The following is a 20,955-nucleotide window of genomic DNA, read 5'->3' on the forward strand; positions in this document are numbered from 1 at the left end:
TTGTCAACATGCCAAACATACTCGGTTGTCATGGCAAGAGGTAACAGGGCCTCCTTTCCTGCTTTATGGTGCCTTGATACTCCTGGCAAATTCTGCTGCTTGAAAAGCAACTAACACAGTGATGCTCTCCAAAGATACTTCTTAAGTTCATGTGCATGAAAGGGTTCGCTTTAACAGAGAATGCAACCTAATAACTCATCCTCTTTCTAGTCTGGCATATCAGATGCTCTCTTGTACCTCTGCACAGTTTGGGTGTGTATTGAGTGATTCCCAAATGGCTACAGTAGGAGCTCACTACATTTCTCTAACATCTTTCTTTGTATGTTTTGTTTCTTTGCTGGCTTGGTTTTTAAGTTGCTGCATTTTTTTTCTTTTATTTTTGTCGCCCTCCTCCCTCCCTCTCTCCCTCTCTCACTTTCTCACCCACCCCTCCTTACCTTAGGGTGCATGGAGTCCCCATAGCAGTGTGAGCTCACCCTTGTCCTGGTCACCAGACCAGCCAGAGGGTTGGGACGTCCTAAAGACCAGGCAGTCCTCTGGCAGTCCCGGCTGGAGCATCAGAGTGGTAAATACCATGGCTCACCAGAGACGGCAGGGCAGCAGCTGCCCTCTGTTAGCCCTCTGTTTGCCAAAGTGACGCGCACTCCCTGAGTGTTCCTGAATGTCACTAATGTGTACTGAAGCCAACAACAACAATTACTGTAATCTTAAAGTGAGAGGGGTAGTCGCATACCAATGACTAAGCTAATGACGTTTTTAGGGTGAAAGTGAAATATTACTCTGTACAAACAAGATAATTTTGTGCTTTTACAGATTGGAGTTGCGTAATCAAGGGTATGGTATAGTGCTAAAAAGGATTTTATTTTTATTTATTTATGTAATTATTTTTTAACATGCCGCTATTCTGGTGTCAAGCCGAAATTCATGATGTGCAGTTCAAAAATCTCAAGCAGCCTCTTCATTTCTTTATATTTTGCCAGACTTTATTGTTTTTTGTTTTTTTTTAAGTGATCATGAACAATTTTTCATCAGCCTTTGTGATCTTCTTTTAAAGTTTTCTTTGGACATTCGCTGTTTTTTCACTTATTTTCAGTCTAGTGCTTGTACCTGACCATTTCCATATGTTTTTGTTTATTAAGCCACTTAACACTGACCTATGAATCATTCAGGTTTTTTAAAAAGGGACTGGTTCACGGGATGAACCAGTGTTGTTTGCCCACAGCAGATAATTTAGCTAAGAATAAATTTAAATTGTATCTTGAGTGTTAAATTGTATTTGTCAAAGATGACAGTTTTTCAGGCATATTTATGCACCAACAAAATTATTCATAAAGAGCTTTTAGCTAAAATCCTGGCATAGCTCACATTGTATGCAGTGTGCCCTTAAAAACACATTTGAGGAAACTGGTTTGTGGCGAACAAAAGAAAAGTGACAAGGGTAAGGAAGTTTCTACAGTACATGAACAGTATGTGAAAGCCATATCCTTAAGACATTGGAGGGGGGGGGGGGGGGGGGGAGAATCAGCAAACACCTGGCACAGTACCTGAAGAGATGCATCTCGTCCTTCAGTTGATCGATATGTTGTTCACTCAAGTCTCATCAGAAATGATCTCAGTCGAAGGATGGCTGTCAAACCATTCATAAGGAAGGGAAACTGGGAGAAGAGGTGGAGATAGTCCATGTTACATAAGAACTGACTGAACTGAAAGTCCTGTAACAGTCTGTAAGTGTAGTCTGTAAAGCTACAATAGGTCTGATGGGGTGATTAAAACCAAATTTTTTAATTTTTGGTTCAGATCATTGTCAGTATGATTGGAGGAGGTCAGGAGAGTCATTTTTTAGATGGCTATGGACACTCACTGTTTTACCAGTAAGTGTCCATAGTCATCTAAAAAACATGCAGACTCTGTTATGGCCATTTTCCTTGTTAAATGTAAAGAAACGGGAGTGGCTGAAGACTTTTGCACAGTACTGTAGCTCTCAGCACTGTATCCCCAATGATGTTTTTTTGATACTGCGAGAAGCGCTGTGTAGTACAGGGACCCATATTATCTTAGCTGAACATGTCAATTAATAACACACAGGATAAACAATGTGGCACACAACATTTTGTAAAACTTAAAATGTAATACAAATAACTTAAGGTTATGTATATAACCCCGGTTCTCTGAGTAGCATGAGTGAGTGTCTCACTATGGGAACGCCTCCTGCGTGACCTCATCAGAAGCTCAAATACCATTACGCCAGCCCTTACAGGCTGGCTAGGTGATGCCCATGTCAGGAGGGGCCAGTGCCTCCCTATATAATAGGCTGACATAGCGTCAGATGTCATTCAAAACAAGCCCACCTCTTCCTCGCTTCCATAGCAAGGAGGGCGGTCTGGTGAGACACTCACTCATGCTACTCAGAGAACCGGGGTTATATACATAACCTTAAGTTCTCTTTCATAGCATTCGTTTCGTGTCTCACTATGGGAGAAATACTGACTCCCGGATTGCCGAACTGTCCCCAACAGCACTTCACAGGGGAGAGGCCCCCACCCGGGAAGAACCTGCACTGAGGACTGAATGTGCTAGGTTAGGTGCTGTCACATCTAACCTGTAAAACCTAGCAAATGTATGAGGCGAGGTCCAGCATGCGGCTGCACACACCTCCTGAATAGAAACTCCCCCAAAGAGAGCCCATGAGGTTGCCAGACCTCTAGTGGAATGCGCACGTAAGCCAGCAGGGGGCTGAAGGCCCCCGCTAGTATATAGGCCAAGGCAATTGCTCCCACTATCCAATGGGAGAGGCGCTGTTTAGACACAGGCTTTCCCATATGTGGTTTAGCCCAGGACACGAACAGCTGGTCACTTTGTCTGACACTCTGGGTTCGGTCCATGTAAATGCGCAGGGCACGGACTGGACACAAGGTATGCAGCCGCTGTTGCTCCTCTGAGGAGAAAGGCGGTGGGCAAAAGGCCGGCAGTTCTATAGGGGAACATGCGCCGACAACCTTCGGGACAAAGGCAGGGTTGAGCCGCATACAGACCCTCGTATTATCCGAGGAGAACTGAATGCATGACTGATGCACTGAGAGAGCGTGGATCTCTCCCACACGTTTAGCAGAAGCTAAAGCAATTAAAAGAGCCGTCTTCAAGGACAGAAATTTCAACTCAACCTGTTCCAGGGGTTCAAATGGGCAACAGGAGAGCGCAGCCAATACTGTGGGAAGGTCCCACGATGGAGCCAATGGCCTAGACGTAGGCAATTTACGGCGTGCACCCTTCATGAAACGGCATATTAAGGGATGCTGGCCAACAGTCTTTCCCTCAAAACCAATATGGCAGGCTGAAATTGCTGCCAAATACACCTTGATGGTGGAGAAGGCTTTACCCTTATCAATCAGGGCCTGAAGAAATGACAGAATCACAGCCACCGAGCACTGAAAAGAGATGGCCTGTGATTCTAAGCACCAGCTTTCAAACACACGCCACTTGTGCTCATATAGCGTCCGAGTAGACGATGCTCTAGAACACTGAATAGTGTCGATAACACTATGAGGGAGCCCCACCGTGTTCAGGTTAAACCACTCACGGCCCAAGCCCATAGAGCTAGCCTCTCTGGGTGGGGGTGGAATATCTCCCCCTGTGCCTGAGACAGGAGGTCTCTGCGTAGTGGTAACGGCCAAGGAGGGCCGCACAGCTGCTGAAAAATCTCCGCCAGCCAGTGTTTCCCTGGCCAGTGCGGGGCTATCAGGATCATATAGTGACTTCTCTCCCTCACTCTGGCCAGAGTTGGAGAAATGAGGGCCACTGGGGGAAAAGCATAGAGGAGGGTTCTCGGCCACTCGTGAGCTAGAGCATCCACCCCGAGTGGAGCTCTCTGATCGTGCAGCGAGTAAAACAGGGGACACTGAGCATTCTCCCTGGATGCATAAACGTCCACGGTCGCCTGACCGAATCGCAGCCAGATCTGCTTCACCACCTCCGGGTGAAGCTTCCAGTCCCCATACAGCGGGTTGCCCCTGGAGAGAAGATCTGCTCCAAAGTTCAAGATCCCCGGCACGTGAGTTGCTCTCAGTGACAGCAGGTGGGCACTGCTCCAGACTATCAGTCTGTGTGCCAGCGTGTGTAACTTGGGGGACCCCAGACCCCCCTGTCTGTTGATGTAGGCCACAACGGTGGAATTGTCCGACCTCACTAAAACATGATGACCTCTCAGCCAAGGGAGAAAGTGTTTTAGCGACAGGTGAACCGCCAGCAGTTCCAGACAGTTTATGTGGGCGGAGCGCATGTGAGGGCCCCATTCCCCATTCACTGTTCTGCCCTCGTGGGTGGCCCCCCAGCCGGAAAGAGAGGCATCTGTGGAAATCACCTTCCTGGCTGAAACTGCCCCCATGGCAACGCCCTGAGACAAGAAACCTGGCCTCTTCCACTCGCGGAGAGCGAGTGAACAGTCTGCAGAGACTCTCACGCGACGGTGGCCGTCTCGGTGAGGGTCCAGTCCCCGCGAGCCCACCCAGCGCTGAAAGCCTCTCATGTGCAGGCGTCCCAGTGTTATCGCCACTAGAGAAGAAGCCATCAGACCGAGCAGCCTCTGGCACTGTTTGAGGGTCACTGTGCTTCCTCTGCGAAACAGTGCAAGGGATGACTGTATGGCCGCCGTTCTCTCCGGGGACAGAAAAGCCCTCACCCGAAGGGAGTCTAGGCTGAGCCCTATGAAAGTAATGCATTGAGTTGGCGCCAATGTGCTCTTTTCCACGTTTATCTGGAAACCCAAACTCTCCAGATGGTGTATGAGAGCATTTGTGTGACAAGTCGCTCCCTGGCGGGTTGGGGCTGCCACCAGCCAATCGTCGATGTACGTGGCCACCCGAATGCCCTTTTTCCTGAGCGGGGCCACTGCTGCCTCGGTGCATTTCACAAACACCCTTGGGCTCAGTGAGAGACCAAAAGGCAGGACTACAAACTCGTATGCCATCCCCTGGAAAGCAAATCTCAGATACTTTCGGTGTGGGGGATATATGGGGATGTGGAAATAAGCATCCCTCAGGTCGATTGATGTGAACCAGTCGCCCGCTCGTACAAACCGTAGCAGCGAGGCGTGCGTCAACATCCTGAACTTGTATGTCCTCAAATGCCGGTTCAGGGCACGGAGATCCAGAATGGCTCTCATCCCCCTCCCCCTTTTCTTTGGCACAAGGAAATACCTTGAATAAAATCCGCTGTGCATTTCCTCGGGAGGGACAACTCTTATAGCTCCTTTGTCTCTCAAGGTGGAAATTTCCTCCAGGAGAAAACTGGCAGACTCGCCCGGAGCACGAGAGTAAACAATTTCTTTGAATTGTGGTGGAGCGACACTGAATTGCAGCCTGTAGCCCTTTTTCAATGTCCTCAGCACCCATGCTGACTGAGTGCAGGTGGCCCAGCTCTTCATGTGGAGAGACAGAGCGCTCACTGGCCACTCCACCGAATATGGCGTTTTGGCGCCCCCTTGTGGTCGCAGCGCGAAACACACGCCATTTCGGCGTCCCGTCACCTCTGTCACAGGCGAGCGAGGTGACGGGCTCATCTGCATCATCACAGCCGTGGAAACGCGAGTCTCCACGGGCTGCGTTATGGCAGACGGTGCTCCGTTTTTCAGCATGTTTGATTTTCTCATGTGTTTTGCAACACTCGACAGCGCCCTCGGCAAATTGCCTGGATGCGCGTGTCGGGGCTTTTTTAATACAGAATGCATGAGAGAAGTGCTCGTGTGGAACATGTCCTGTTGAACTTGCTCTGGAACGGAGCTGGGAGGCGGCAGGGCGGCCCATGAAGGGGGGAAACTGGGTTCGCTCCCGCCTAGAGGAGAGGCTGTCAGGCCGGCCGCTTCTTCCTCCTCACGATCGCGGCAGCGGGGGGAGGAGGAGGGGCCGCTTGAGGTCTGGCCTGGGGAGACTGCTTCCGAGTCCATGGATTCTTAGTGGCCCCGGCAGCCTGGGGGGCTGCCTGCGTCTTAGGCACTTTGGGAATCCTGAAAGCGGGGACCGGGCGAGACGCTGCCTGCGCGAATGACTGGCGCGGCGCTGCTGGGGTGGCGTGCTGGGCCCTCCTCGGCAGGCAGAGTTTCAGAGCCTCATCATCTCTCTTTTTCTCCTCACATCTCTTCTGCATGGATGTAACAGCCGCACCGAAGAGACCGTGAGGGACGACAGGGGTGTCGAGGAGTCCCTCTTTTTCCTTAGTCGTCAGGTTGGTGAGCCCGAGCCAGCGTGCTCGCTCCTGAAGAACCATGAGGCCCATGGCTCTCCCAGTAGCCTGTATGGCTACCTTGTGGAGGCGGAGGACGTGGTCAGTTATAACGCAGATTTCATCCCACACTGTGGTATCTGTGTTAGCTGTCATGTCCTCTTCTAGCTCAGCTTGGTAAGCCATTAGCATAGAAGAGGCGTTGTGGGCTCTTACTGACAGAGCCGCTGCCTTGTAGCACTTATCTGTAAGGCTAGACAGGAAGCGGTCTGTTTTGGAGGGGAGAGATGGGGCCGATGAGGACAGAGACGTCTTCGGGTGAAGATGGCTCGCCACCAACGGCTCCACTTGTGGCATCCGGCGGAGGCCGATAGACTCCATCCCCTCACAATCCAGCAGGGAGCTCCCCTTGATGGGGTGTTTCTCGCTGTAAGGTTTTGCTTTCCACGTCACCGCTATCTCATCGAGTAGCTCAGGAAAAACAGGCAACACATGCTTCCCCGTCTTTTTCGCCTTCGGCAATTTCTTACCGTCAAAACGAGACTTTACAACCTCTGTTTGTATGGCGGGCCACGGGATGTTGAGCCTAGCGGCTGCGCGCTTGCACATGTCCTGCATGTCGAGATCCAGGGGAGACGGTGGTGTCGGTTTTTCAACCTCGCCGGTAGCCGAGGGCTTTGCAGCCCAGCTGATGCTAGCCAAGGAGGTGGAATCGTCCTCCTCGTTAGCATCTCCTCCCCAGGTGACTTCAGCATCGCGGAAAAACACACGATCTCCGTGTGCCTCCAGCGACGGGAAAGCGGTCGCGATGGGCTGAGGGTCTGCCTCTGCCCAGCTCGGCCCTGGCGTTGCGGCCAAATCATCGGGCATCTCAGTTTCTCCTTGCGCCGCAGCAGCCTCACACAGCAAAGGGTCGCCGCCCGACAGGTTAGCCCGGCGAGCTAGCCTGCGGCGGAGTAGTTTGCGTGGGACAGCCGCGCAGTGGATACAGTCGTGTGCAGGTGTCAGGGCAGCCTGAGCGTGAGATAAGCCCAGGCATGCCGCACACACGGGGTGTGTATCCCAGGCAGAAATCTTCTTGCCGCAAGGACAAAGTTTTGCAACTTCGTTGGCCGTCGTAGCCATGGTTAGCTAGAGGGTTGCGCACGTTAGCGAGACTGACACTGAGTGCGGAGAATATTGCTATTCCTCGCTAGCGTGGGGTGAAAAGTGTTGCTACTTTTCTACAGGTATTGCTACCTAATGTGTAAAACCGCTAGCGTCGAAGGGTATTGCTACCTGATGGTGAAGCTAGGGGTACCTTTATTAGCAAAGTGTTGCTACTTCGCTTTCGGAAAGTATTGCTACTTCCCTGGGTGAAAGTATTGCTACTTGGCACCCGCACTAGCCACAGAACAGTATTGCTACTGCTTGTATGCTAGTGGACAACTGAAAGCTGGGAACAAAGCACCCGGCGACCGAGTTGTTCACTCGAATCTGTGGACAGTTTAGCTTTAGCACCCAATAGCACAGTTGTCTACAGGCTTCTGTGAGAAGCGAGAAGAGGTTTTTGAATGACATCTGACGCTATGTCAGCCTATTATATAGGGAGGCACTGGCCCCTCCTGACATGGGCGTCACCTAGCCAGCCTGTAAGGGCTGGCGTAATGGTATTTGAGCTTCTGATGAGGTCACGCAGGAGGCGTTCCCATAGTGAGACACGAAACGAATGCTATGAAAGAGAACTCAACATTTTCTAAATGCTGGTACTGTTAGCAGACTATAATGCTATTTTGCTGGTTAATTTTGGAAGGGCTCAATTGCTGCAGTGAATTTAAGAACAGAAAATACATTTTACGATGAGAATACAGAAAAGGCCAACTAGAGGTGCACCGCAAGAATTTAAGGTCACAAAAGGAGCTGTGTCTACTGGTTTGTTTTCTCTGGTTACATTGCTTCTGTATTTCTTCTATTGTTTGCTTTCTGTGTTCTGAACCTTGTTCAGGTAGATACTCGCAACACAGCAAAAAGCCGTTAAGCAGGTGAAAGTGAAGGTAATGCATTACTCAAGGTTTTTTGTTTGCCAGCAGCGGCATAATCCTGAGTGAAGGAGGAAAAAACAAAAAAACAAATGCAGATGGATTCAAAGCTGAAGACAAACAACATTTGAAATGGATATGCATTTGCAGAATAAAGACAGTGGCTAAAACAGTTTAGAGTAATAACAACAATGCGTAACTGTTAAATCCTCTTATTTATGCTATTGTAATACAAATAGGTTGTATTTTTTGTTATTTTCAGTGTATTGTACCACTAAAGCTATTAATGACACATGTTTAATGTAACTGGAAAACTGGACATTCTTGTTGTAATTAATAGATCATGGGAGTACAGTCTTTGTAGCAATATGCGGTATTTAACAGGGCTCCACTTATGCCCCAGAGATAATTATAGTTTGATGGTTAGGGTTAGACATAAATGTCAGAATCAGAAATGCAGTAGGAGCGGACCTTTGCAGAATACAGGTGTGGAAAGTGTGTGTGTGTGTGTGTGTGTGTGTGTGTGTGTGTGTGTGTGTGTGTGTGTGAGAGAGAGAGAGAGAGAGAGAGAGAGGGGGAAACCTCAAAACAGTTAAAAAAAAATGTTATAGGGCATTGGGCCCCATAACATAGCAAGGTTTGACACATTTAGCATGTTCTTTTTGTTTTAGTTTTTTTAATTATGTGACTGGAGGTATTATTTTACCGTTTTTGGAAAATCTACCTACATTTGGTTCTTGGTGTTAATTTCAGACCTTAAACAGAGCAATCTAGCAAGTGTTTGTTTTTGGTTTTTTCCTCTAAAAAATACTCTATGAACCCATCTGTTTATCAACATCAATCCAAAAGCTAACTTCAAACCATCAGGGCAACATACTGTAGGGCACAGTGCTTGGCAAAGAAGAAAAACCAGCCGCAGGGAGGAGTTTCAAAAGCTCCCACGTAGAGATTTTACCCAGTTGGGTCAGTAACGTATTTTACATTTATTCGCCAGTTTATTTAGGTGTTTTTTTCCACCCTCCAGAGCCATCGGCTGTCTTACTTACTTACTTACTTGTAGACAAACCTCTCGCTCTCATGTTGGTGTTTAGTTTCTGTTAACCAATTTCCACTGGCTCAATGACCAAGCTACTATTGTGGAGGACCTTGTATTGTAGCTTCTTCCCAAGGAAGCTGCTACAGCTAATAGTGAAGGTCCTGTCTTGGCAATCCGGTGTAAGCTAAAGGGTGCTGCTATGCTGAGCTCACCAATGCTAGAGAGCAGAATAAGAGCTACCAATTGCACTGAGGATACATGTGCATTTATTGGCTAGGTGGTTAGACTTTCATTTTGCCATCTTTGTAAAGAATACCAAAGAAAACCTCGCAGGCTATCAATAAAAACAAGTCTCTTATGTTATGCCTAATGGCACTTTTATGCTCACCGCTTGCTCCCTTGACGTCACATCCGCCGACGCTTGCGGCCATTTTGGTGTCACTTTGGCTGGTTGTGCACCTCTCGATTTTTGTAACCTAAAGCATTCTGTTGCTGCCACCATGGCTGGGTTACAGGCACAAGTGTACAATTGTATCAGTTTTTATCGCCACTTTAATCATATCAGTACGGAGGTTCACAGATTATACAGAGAAAGGGCAACAGTTTGAACGGTAAAGACTTGGTGGAAAACAACTTCAGCTATAGCCACAAAGCTAAAGCTAGTCAAGATGGATTCTTTTGTGATTGTGATCATGGTCTCATGAGAATCCAGGTGCATTGCACCTGCCTTGTTGCACAGTAGCTGTAAGTGTTACATTTAACCAAACGGGAGCTGTGGGCAGGGCATTGAGACCACAAAGCGGTCACTACAGATACATCAAAGTTACATGAGAGCCAAAGTAACACATTTTTAGATCAAGATAATAAAATAAAATGGTAAAAAATAATAACTATATAGACAGTCTGGGAGAGAGGAGGAACGAAAAGCTGAATATTAGCTCAGATAATTGGCTGATCCTTGCATTGAGTGTTCCATTTCCTCTTTGTCCACAATGCACTAATGTGTTCTCTGTGTTGTACTTAAACCCATTCATGTAGCTGTATTTATTAAAGTACATTTTTCCTCTCAGATTTAGACTCTGTGAGAAGTCTAAGCCAGTTTGTTGCCATGGTGACAGCCATTACTCTTAGCAATACTGGGTAAGGGTTAATTTGTACTCTATGGTAGGGGGTGTAACTCAGGTTAAATACCATCATACAGTGCACCTATTAGGAGGAATATTGAATAGGCGAGACCTGAGTTTGGGATCAGGGCCAACTGTGGGCTTTTAAGGGCAGGGACTGAGAAGTTCAGTTAAACATAAGTCAGTCATTCGTGATTAGCTAGAGACCTGCTGTCAGAAAGGTGCAAAAGGCAGAGTGGAACACTGTATTGCTGTAACAGCAGTTCAGAGGCCTCTTTCACTTTCTCCCATGCTGGTTGTCTGGCTAAAATTGAAGTGTACCTCTGAAATAACAGTCATTTCCATGAATTATCAGAATGTCAAGAACCAGGTTGATTTTTTTTCCCATCATATCAAACACTGACGTGATGATCAAATGTTACATATTTCTGAAATGTAGTTTTGACCCTTAAAACAAGCTGACAGTTCTTTTAAAAAACACATTAAAGCCAAGTATTACTAACAGACTGCAATAGGTAAATTACTCATCGTGCGGGCTGTACTTTCAGTAGTAGCTTGCATCCATATAAACAAAGAAAATCATTACCTCTCTGGGCAGTAAAAAAAAAAAGATTCAAATAATATATCAGAGGACAAAAGAAACCTTTAAATCTCTGGCTACTGATCAATTGCGTATGCAAGCATAAAACCAACTTTGGCACTTTTGTCTGCCTGCTTTAGTTTGTAAAATGTGATGTAGTCATTATCAGAGCTTATATTTTTGGTCTCTTTATCTACAGGGGCGAGGCTCAGGCTTTCCCGGGAGGAGGCGGCCAAGAGGGGCTGGTCTGTCAGGTAGAGCAGGACGTGGCAGGGCCAGAGGGAAAAATGGAGTGAGTCCCAGCATCAACCCTGGGGTATGTGCTGTTTCCGTTTGAGATATTGCACTACATTAAAATTGGTGTTAGTTTTCCCTTCAGCTATAGACCCTAATGAAATATTCCAAGCAGCGTTATCTTTGTTTGTCACACTTTGTTTATTTTGTGGGGGGTTTTTCTCCTTATATGCAGGTCACCACAATAGAAAACCCATACCCAGTCAAGGAGGAAGAGGAGAATGCAATGCATAACACAGTGGTCATATTTTCCAGCAATGATAGTTTTACACTAAAACAGGTGTGTTTTTTCTCTATGTTTACACATAAGTGTTCAGACATGGTTCATTTTGAATTTCAGACCTTCAACGTGCAAAAATTCATGGGTTGCAATTCAGTCTGTGCTTAAAAAGATTTCTCCCACTGGAGATCATTAATTCCTGTGGAGATACTGCCTGCAGGAAACACAGTCAATTATATAACACAGGATCACACTGAAATTTGATTATTTCTTACTTTCTCTACCCCAAATCATATCTGTGTGCTGTTTTTCTCTGTAAAATATGAGTGATTGCTGACAGTCTCTGCAAAATATTAATCAAGACTTTGAAGTAAGCAGAAACTAGGGTTTGTATTGTAGTACATTAATTTTTAGAGAATTTTAAGAAGACCACTGCTTATCAGCGCAGTTATTTACGCTTAATGCAATCAGTACTGTCATTCGTGCTTGCAGTCCTCTGACAAAAGAGAGAGGTGTGGAAAAATAAATATGATTAAGTGTGAAGGACAAGCTTAGAAAATGGTAAATGGCCTGGTATTTATATAGCACTTTTCTACTTTACACTCAAAGCACTTTATACAACATTTCTCATTCACCCATTCACACAAGCACTTTTTTCTACATTTAAGTGCATTCTAGCTAACATTCACACTCATTCATAGCCCAGTGAACACATTGCAGAGCAACTTGGGGTCCAGTATCTTACCCAAGGATATTTGACATGCAGACTGGAGCAGCCAGGGATCAACCCGCCCACCTTCCAATTAGCAGATGACTTTTTCTACCTTCTGAACCACCCCACCCCAAAATGGCTGCAGTAGGCAGTTTTCTTTCTTTTTTTAAATTGAGTTTCATTTCACTTTAGAAAAGTATGTTATTGCATATGTATATTGTCACATCTTTGTTCTGCACTTCAGTAGCTAAGCTAAAGGAATGACAACTGCACAAACAATAACAAGAACAGCCCAAATTATGGGTTGTTCCACATATTTTGACGCTGCCCCCTGGTGACAGTAGACAGCTACAACATGTAGCTCTGCAAGGACCAGCACATCAACATGCCAGTCTCTTACAAAAGCGTTTTTTTAAAAATATAAATACCTTTGTATGTGACAAGCAGACTTGACAAAAAGTTTGACAATAGGCAGGAATTCCTATTCTGCAAAAAATGAAATTAAGCAGCTGCGGATTTTATTTGATTTCATTTGTTTTGTTTTAAGCGGTAGTGTGTTAGGGGTTTTTCTAAACCTTGCTTTGGGAAGTTGGGAAAGTCAGTGTCTTTCTTCCTTTTCAGGACATGTGCGTGGTGTGTGGGAGTTTTGGTCTTGGTGCAGAGGGCCGTCTTCTGGCCTGTGCTCAGTGTGGCCAGTGCTACCATCCATTCTGTGTCGGCATTAAGGTATAGTATGTCGCTATTGAGTTTGTACATTAGAAATGGCATTTGGCAAACTGAACTACATGAAACTGTCCCCTTGTCATTTCCCCGTAGATCACCAAGGTGGTGCTAAGCAAAGGCTGGCGCTGTCTGGAGTGTACCGTATGTGAGGCCTGTGGTCAGGCCACAGATCCTGGCCGCTTGCTGCTATGTGACGACTGTGACATTAGCTACCACACATACTGCCTGGACCCTCCACTGCAAAATGTTCCCAAGGACAGCTGGAAGTGCAAATGGTGAGTAGCTTTATGATCATTACACCAAAATTTGCTTCAGACAGGCAGTAATTTAAATTAAAACTAAACTTTAATGTGGTAATTACTAGAGATGGACCGATCCGATATTACGTATCGGTATCGGTCCGATACTGACCTAAATTACTGGATCGGATATCGGAGAAAAATAAAAAATGTAATCCGATCCATTAAATATCACAAAAGCAGCTCACAAAACTTGCGACACGCCGTAACTCGCCTCAGAACGTTAGCACGTCGGAGCAGTATGCATCACGTGATAGAGCGGCTGTGGCATGCGGGACCTGTCGGTGGTCTGGATAGCATTTGGAGCTTTGCTACCAACCCGGCATTTCATCTCCGACAAAGTTATCCCCGAGAGAAGTAAAGCAAGTGTGTAAGTCCATCTCTGAATGTTTGTAAAGCATTCCTGCGTTAAGCTTAACAAGTGACTGCCTCTTCTTGCTGCTACTTCAATCATGAAACTGCTTAATGATCAGCTGATCGGCTTTTCTGTTGCGAGTCCGTGTCTCTAGTTTGCTTTTGGCCCACTTTGCACCAGAAAGAGGAAACCAGCGGATAAACAACAGCAGCACGTTTAAGCTTGATAAGCTGTTGTTAGAATTTATTTAATATTATTTTCTACTCGAGGATCTTTTTCTACGTAGTTGATGGCTGGTAACTGTGCAGGGGCGGATCTAGCAAAGTTTAGCCAGGGGGGCCGATAGGGCATTAACAGGGAAGAGGGGGCACAAAGACATACTTTTCTTTCTTATTCTCATTTAAAATGTCTAGCTTTTAATAAATAATTATCTGACACCCAAAGTTTTAATTTGATGTAAAATGAATAGAAGTCAATTACTGTATATAGTAACTATTAAGTCTAATATACCCTAGTAAGCTATTTGTAAAGTAAAGTGTGCGTGTTAGTCCCCATAGGGAAATAGTTCCTCTGCATTTAACCCATTCACCCAGTGAAGCAGTGGGCAGCCACCAGTGCAGCGCCCGGGGAGCAGTGTGTAGGGACGGTACCTTGCTCAGGGGTACCTCAGGGTAGCCATTCAGTGGAGTCGAACCCCCGACCTTCCGATCATGGGGCCACCACTCTACCTACTGAGCTATCCCTGCCCTAGTACTTTTTCCTTTGGGAAGGTACCATCTGTGCAGTCTGCAATTTTGTTGAAGAAAGATGTTGAATCTATTTAATATTTCTTGAAAAATAATTGATTTCTGTGCATTTTTTTTTCACACTGCATCAAATTAAGGTTGATTACGTCGATTAAGCATCATGAGGTGGAACGTGAGGGGTGGTTCCCTATTTTTTATTTATTTATTTTTGTTGTTGCTGGGAGTTGGAACCCTATTAGTTAGGTTGCTTAATATTTACGCTAAGTACTCTTTAAAATACCAGAATAGGGAGGATGGTGTAGGTTTAAGTTTATTAGATTGATCAGTATTGCTGAACTATGAAATATTTTTTTTTGCATACAGGTATAACAGAATAGCTTTAGTGTAGTTGTTGTTTTAAACTTGAGTATGAACTTATACAAAATGCAGCAAGACATTTAAAAAAAAAAACTGTTTTGTTGATTAAAAAACACTATATCGGATTCATATCGGTATCGGCAGATATCCAAATTTATGATATCGGTATCGGACATAAAAAAGTGGTATCGTGCCATCTCTAGTAATTACTGAAAATGACTGAACATGTTTATTGTTACAAGCAGCGCAGGCAATTTACCATGTTTTACCTTTTCCTGTTTGCCTTGTAATGCTTACTTGCTTACGTCTGTTTAAAAATGGTGTACGTTATCAGATACACAAAGAAACAACAAGTGTTTATGGACTGCGATGGAAACAAAGAAAATATTTTCATATTAGCATCATGAAGACAGTGTAGGGAGGAGAAGGGATTTTGCAGCACAGATACAACTGTGTTATCCCTTTTCAAGTAACCTGGGTTAAATGACCTCTGTCCTTCCTGTCTCCTGCAGGTGTGTGTCCTGTACGCAGTGCGGTGCCACCACCCCAGGCCTAAGGTGTGAGTGGCAGAATAATTATACCCTGTGTGCTCCCTGTGCCAGCCTTTCAACATGCCCAATTTGCTTGGTGGACTACAGCGAAGGCACAATCATCGTGCAGTGCCGCCAGTGTGACAGGTGTGTAGTTTTTCTACGAACCTATCAGCTCTAGAGGATCATTCTCTACCAATTTTCCTAAAATAACTGGTTCTTATCAAGACGTTTTTTTTTTGTGTACGCAGATGGTTTCATGCGTCATGTCAAAGTCTCCACTCAGAGGAAGACATAGAAAAAGCTGCAGACAGCAGCTTTGACTGTACAATGTGCCGAACTTTCAAGACCACTAAAGGTGGGAGCACCATAACTTTGCTAAACATATTTTGTTGTTTCAACAAAAAGAGGAAATCAACGCACCCTAATTGTGACATTTGTTTGTTTTAATGGCGGCTATGTTGTGTTCCTACAGTTGTGACCAAGATCAGAGACACCACTGAGCCACTACCAGTAACACAGATTGTCACAAAGGCTAAAGAAATTGGTAAGGTCACAAAAGAACAACAGAAAACAAACGATCAATTTGGGTTCTTTTGTTTGTTTGTTTGTTTTCTTGCACAACCTCAGTTTATTGACTACACACAAACATTTTTTGGTCGTTTCAGATCTGTCAAGGACCTACACCCAGGATGGTGTTTGTTTGACAGAGTCAGGACTTTGCCAACTCCAGAGCTTATCTGCTACAGCGTCACGGCGGAGGAAGCCCAAACCAAAACTTAAGTTGAAGATCATTAACCAGAACAGCGTGGCAGTGCTTCAGGCTCCAGTCGACCCCCTCTCAGAGCTCTCTCGTGATGAAGACATGGAGGACAACAGAGGTACATGTCTTCACAGAAGCGTCTTTATTTTCAGATGATTATCCAAGGTTTTAACCCTGTTATCACATTTTCTGTATTTATCTACTTACATATGTACTTACATATGTAAATATGTAGCAGCCGGCTGGTGTTTTGTATATTTTTGGTTGTGTAGGATAAAAGAAAAAAAATATTAGCAGTAATTCCTAGAAAAGCCAAAGGTATCATTTTAACCCCAGTGTAAAATTACAATCGCTGCATGCCATGTTGCCTAGCAACATGACATATTGTATTTTGATGTGAAGGCTGCTATAACATGAGCCGAGAGCTAGCTAGATGTGATTAATGAGTAAAGGTATAGGGAACTGTAGATGGATAAAAGATGAATATTCAAAGCAGGGTGTGACTGGACGCCAAACTAAAATTTAGCCAAAAAGCATAGATTTCCCCTGAGTTAATAGTAAAAGAATTAGCGTGATATTTACTTACATGTATTGAAATTCTCCCTCTTACTCAGAGTTAATAAAATGTTTTAGGAATGAGATTACAAAAAGAGAAGGTGGGGCCTCACTGGAAATTGCCGTCCTGATTAATGGGACTGGTGAACTTAATTTCAATCTGGCTAATATTCTGCCACTAAATGGAGTTCACAAAGAATTTACCCTGGCATTGTTCTGAGGGGCCTGGCTGGGATGTTTTCTGCTGCAAGGCTGTCACTCACCATCACTGGGTGCTCTGTCTCTCTCTCACAGAGGCGGAGCTCCTAGATTGTGAGGCAAAGTCTGACTCAAGCCTGGAGCGAGAGCCAGCAGAAGATGACTCCAAGGGGGCTGACGGCGGCAAGAAGAGGAAGAGGAAACCGTACCGGCCGGGTAGGGCACCTGATTGAAGGAGACAGCTCCTCTGAAGCGTAAAATGGTGCAGTACATGGCCGACGCTGTAGCGAAGCACTGCCATCTCACGGCCTCTCTGCCGAAAGCTGAATACAATGGACAGTCTATATTTAAAATATTGAAAATTAAGTAACCTTTATAACTGCAAATAAAATGTTTATATGTATTATAAATATATTTCTTATAACTTCTTAAAAGGTATCGGTGGGTTCATGGTCCGTCAAAGAAGCCGTCCAGGCCAAGGTCCGGGCAAGGCTAAACGATCCCTCTGCAGAAAAGATTCTTCTGGCTCTGTGTCGGAGAATCTCATTGGAAAAGATGAAGGTTTGTGCACCAGAATTGTATGTGAATCTGTCTTTCAAAATAAGAGATAACTGTAGAACTAGAAGAGAGTGGCTATACTTTTTCTGTTTATTACAGGCTGGCCAGAGGCACTGCCGGAAACTCCTGTTGATGAGACGCCCCCCGGACCGGAAGTTCCAGAAAAAATAAAGAAACGATATCGAAAGAAGAAGACAAAACTGGAGGAGGCATTTCCAACCTACCTGCAGGTCTGCCGTCCGTGATAGCGTCCATCACTGTTTGCTTGTATATACAGAATTTGAATATATTGTTACATTTCTATATCACGCTAACCTTGTGGAGTATATCTATCATGGAGGAATTTATTTTATAGATTTACTTCTTGATTCTATTTTTTGTTCTTTTTTTAATTTTGGAAATGGATATTGAGTTATATATATATATATTAGGGGTGCAACGATACACAAAATTCACGGTTCGGTTCGATACTTTGGTGTCACGGTTCGATATTTTTTCGATACAAAAAAAATGTTCATGCCTTTTTAATTTGTCATTTATTAAAATTATAAATATATATTTTAACTCAAAAGTACAGTTTTTAAATTTAACCCTAACCCTTGTGCGTGTTTTTTATTTTGACAGCGAATGCGCACCTGCGGACCACTTATGTGCAGCCCTGGTTATTTAGCTCGTCATATTGCAGCCACAGAAATTCTTTTGTCCATGAAACCATAAAGCTGCACTTTCTTTTTGCCTTATAGTCTGATTTGTCATAACTTTTCCGTTTTGTGGTAAGCTTTTCTTTGGCTATCACTTCTTCACCCTGACCTGTCTTATTTGGCTCAGCAGAACTGAAATATATATCTGTCTGTGAAGGTTCTCAGTCATCCAGGTCATCGTAGTCAAATATAAATCCTGCTGCTTTTACACACCGACTCACATAAGTTCAGCGATTCTCTGCGCGATCAACCTCTCACATGTTTAAGCTGCGGGAGATTTCACTTGTCATGTTTGCATAGTAAGCTAACGATTAATAAGACGATGTCAGAGGAATTTGTGCACAAATTATCATCACTCACAGATCAGTGCTGTCGCTCTCTATACACAGTTCACGCGATTGCAAAGTGGAAGCAAAAAACAAGCGCAAATTCAAACGCGATTTCAATATGTCACATATTGACAGTGGCTCACCGATGTCAATGACATAATTACCCAGCTACATTTCCGAAAGAATGCAAAAGCATTGACATTAGGGCTGCCACAAACGATTATTTTGATAGTCGACTAGTCACCGATTATTTATGCGATTAGTCGACTAATCAGATCATCATCCACTGGACGTAAAACTACAGCTTATTGCACCAGCAGCATATGCTCTTATATAACTATCATTAGCTTACAGCTTTAAGCTTTTAAGGTCTGTGCTAACTAAAAATAAAGACAAGATGATAGTTTATTCAATTTTAATGAAATTTGCAGATTGTTTCGGTGAAGTTTAATAAACTCCTTGCTATCTAAAATATAACAGGACAACGGAGTATATTCTCCAGCATCTCACACTTCTGATAATCAGCTGTCTGCTTGACGTTTATTCAGCTGTGTAAAAACTATAACTTTAATCTCAGACAAACCGATTTACTCAGGAACAAATAAAACACTAAAAAAAAAAAAAAAAGCCGAACAACAACATTTTTAATTTATCTAAGTGACTCATATATATTTAACCTGAGTAGCGAAAGACGGCGGTGGGTTTGAAAACAATTTGCCGGGAGTCCGGTGTTCTCACCGTGCTAGTGACCTAGCCCCCGGCTAGCTATCGAGCTAGTGGGTAACAGACGTCTCCGAAAACGTCGGAGCGCTTTTGAAAATATGTGGTGTCCTGATAAACTGAGCAGATATTTGAGGTTTACACAGCTACATTCTCGGCTGAAAATATGTTAAACGTTTATTTTGTGACCCAGAAAGAATAATAAGAGTAACATTAAAACTAACCAGCTGCCGCCATTGTTGGAAACTGAGCTGGGCCGCGCTATGAATTCTGGGACACAGCTGCTTCTTCTTCTTCTTCTTCGGGGTTTAACGGCAGCTGGCATCCTTGTACATGCAGTGCTGCCATCTTCTGTTTCAGTCCGTTATTACACTCTTAAATCCTGCTACTTATTCCTGCGTCTTTTGGGATCTTACAAAGCTTCAAACGACGCGTCGACTATTAAATCAGTCGTCGACGATTTTGATAGTCGACGTAATCGTGACTAGTCGACAAATCGTGGCAGCCCTAATTGACATATATTTTTCCTTCCTACGATAGGCCGACGGGCAGGGCAGAGATAGATTTTGGTAGCCCAACTGGAAAAATCGCTAGCCCCGGGACGTCGGGCTAGCGATTTTGCGAGCCCTGTATCTGATTGAGGAATCACTCATCTTTGGAAAAGAGAGTTTATTACAGAGAAATGGCTCTTTCCAAAATAAAAGCTATACTGTACGCTTCTTCTGGGCTATATTCTCAGCAGCATATTAAACATATCAGATCCCCATAAGGAGAATCATGTGCTAACGGCTGTCTAAATGACTCGGGTAAAGTTTGAAGCGTGTGCTTGTTGTTTTTGTCTGCTTCCACTTTTCTTTGCACTAGGATGATGTCGGCGTAAATGTGCAGTCATATTCGTTGTGTTCCCACTAGTGCTTTCAGGTTAATCTCGTTGAAATGACCTTAACGCCACAACACGGCAAATCTCCGTTAACGAGCTACCCCTGATCACCCCGTGCATGGGGCTAGACGGCCAACACGTTAACGAGCTAACTGCGCTAACACACTAGTTCCCACCCATGTAATTGAGCATTGCGTGGCACATCCAACATACTGTTTTACTTTAGTCCATGACGCGCTTACCTTCAGGGTCATACATCACATGAAAACCAAAATAATTCCAAACACCAGATCTGAATGAGGGTGGGGGAGGTTCAATTTGCCATGTTGCAAGGAGAGCTTAACTTCTGTCTCGCTAGCTTGCCCTGCACTCTTCCTTCTGACGATGCTGTCTGTGTTGAGCGCTCAGTGGATCTGCGCTCGACAGTGCAGCCTAGGCGGAGTAGTCGAACGCAGATTCACTGAGCGCTCAACACAGACAGCATCTCAGAAGGAAAGTTGATAAAAATAAATTACAAATTTTGTATTGTTCGATACATATGCGTACCGAACCGAAAGCACTGTATCGAACGGTTCAATATCGATACGAATATCGTTGCACGGTTCAATATCGAACGGTTCAATATCGATACGAATATCGTTGCACCCCTATAAAAATATATATATATATATATATATATATATATATATATATATATATATTATTGTGCAAACGTTCCTCTCCTGTGCAGATTGTCTGATCACAGAACTATTGTGCTTAGTGCTCCTTCTGTGAGCCTTTTTTATTATTTTTATTTAAAGGGGAAAAGCCCAAAGATACTCATATTAGAGGATAGATGTTTTTGATCATACCCTTTAATTGGCCCCTATTTTAGTTGTGAATTGACACACAATAGCTTAACATGGATGTAACTCCAAGGCTCTGTGTCCCCAGTTAGTATCCGTCTGTCACCTTGTGTTGGCTAAAACATGGATATGTGATGCATTAAGCCACCGGCAGCTGTCAGTGCTGCTCTTTATCCCACCATGGTACAGGGGTGACGGG

The 20,955-nt window shown here is 44.5% G+C and overlaps 1 protein-coding gene across 8 annotated transcripts in view; it reads left to right on the forward strand.

Moving 5' to 3' along the window:
• The window catches only part of kmt2cb (lysine (K)-specific methyltransferase 2Cb), a 97,381-nt gene that overhangs the window by 46,334 nt on the left and 30,092 nt on the right, over window positions 1-20,955 (forward strand). For 7 of the 8 annotated variants that reach the window (XM_080907757.1, XM_080907760.1, XM_080907758.1 and 4 more), the window contains 12 exons: window positions 443-565; window positions 11,171-11,287; window positions 11,441-11,545; window positions 12,819-12,923; window positions 13,014-13,195; window positions 15,190-15,354; window positions 15,459-15,565; window positions 15,683-15,754; window positions 15,876-16,088; window positions 16,820-16,939; window positions 17,159-17,284; window positions 17,381-17,511. In XM_080907757.1, the coding sequence (XP_080763883.1) occupies window positions 443-565; window positions 11,171-11,287; window positions 11,441-11,545; window positions 12,819-12,923; window positions 13,014-13,195; window positions 15,190-15,354; window positions 15,459-15,565; window positions 15,683-15,754; window positions 15,876-16,088; window positions 16,820-16,939; window positions 17,159-17,284; window positions 17,381-17,511 (1,566 nt within the window). The remainder of the gene's footprint in view (window positions 1-442; window positions 566-11,170; window positions 11,288-11,440; window positions 11,546-12,818; window positions 12,924-13,013; window positions 13,196-15,189; window positions 15,355-15,458; window positions 15,566-15,682; window positions 15,755-15,875; window positions 16,089-16,819; window positions 16,940-17,158; window positions 17,285-17,380; window positions 17,512-20,955) is intronic. The other variant, XM_080907761.1, reaches the window with a different exon arrangement.

Source organism: Rhamphochromis sp. 'chilingali', assembly GCF_963969265.1.
Source record: "Rhamphochromis sp. 'chilingali' genome assembly, chromosome: 16".
NCBI classification, from domain to species: Eukaryota; Metazoa; Chordata; class Actinopteri; order Cichliformes; family Cichlidae; genus Rhamphochromis; species Rhamphochromis sp. 'chilingali'.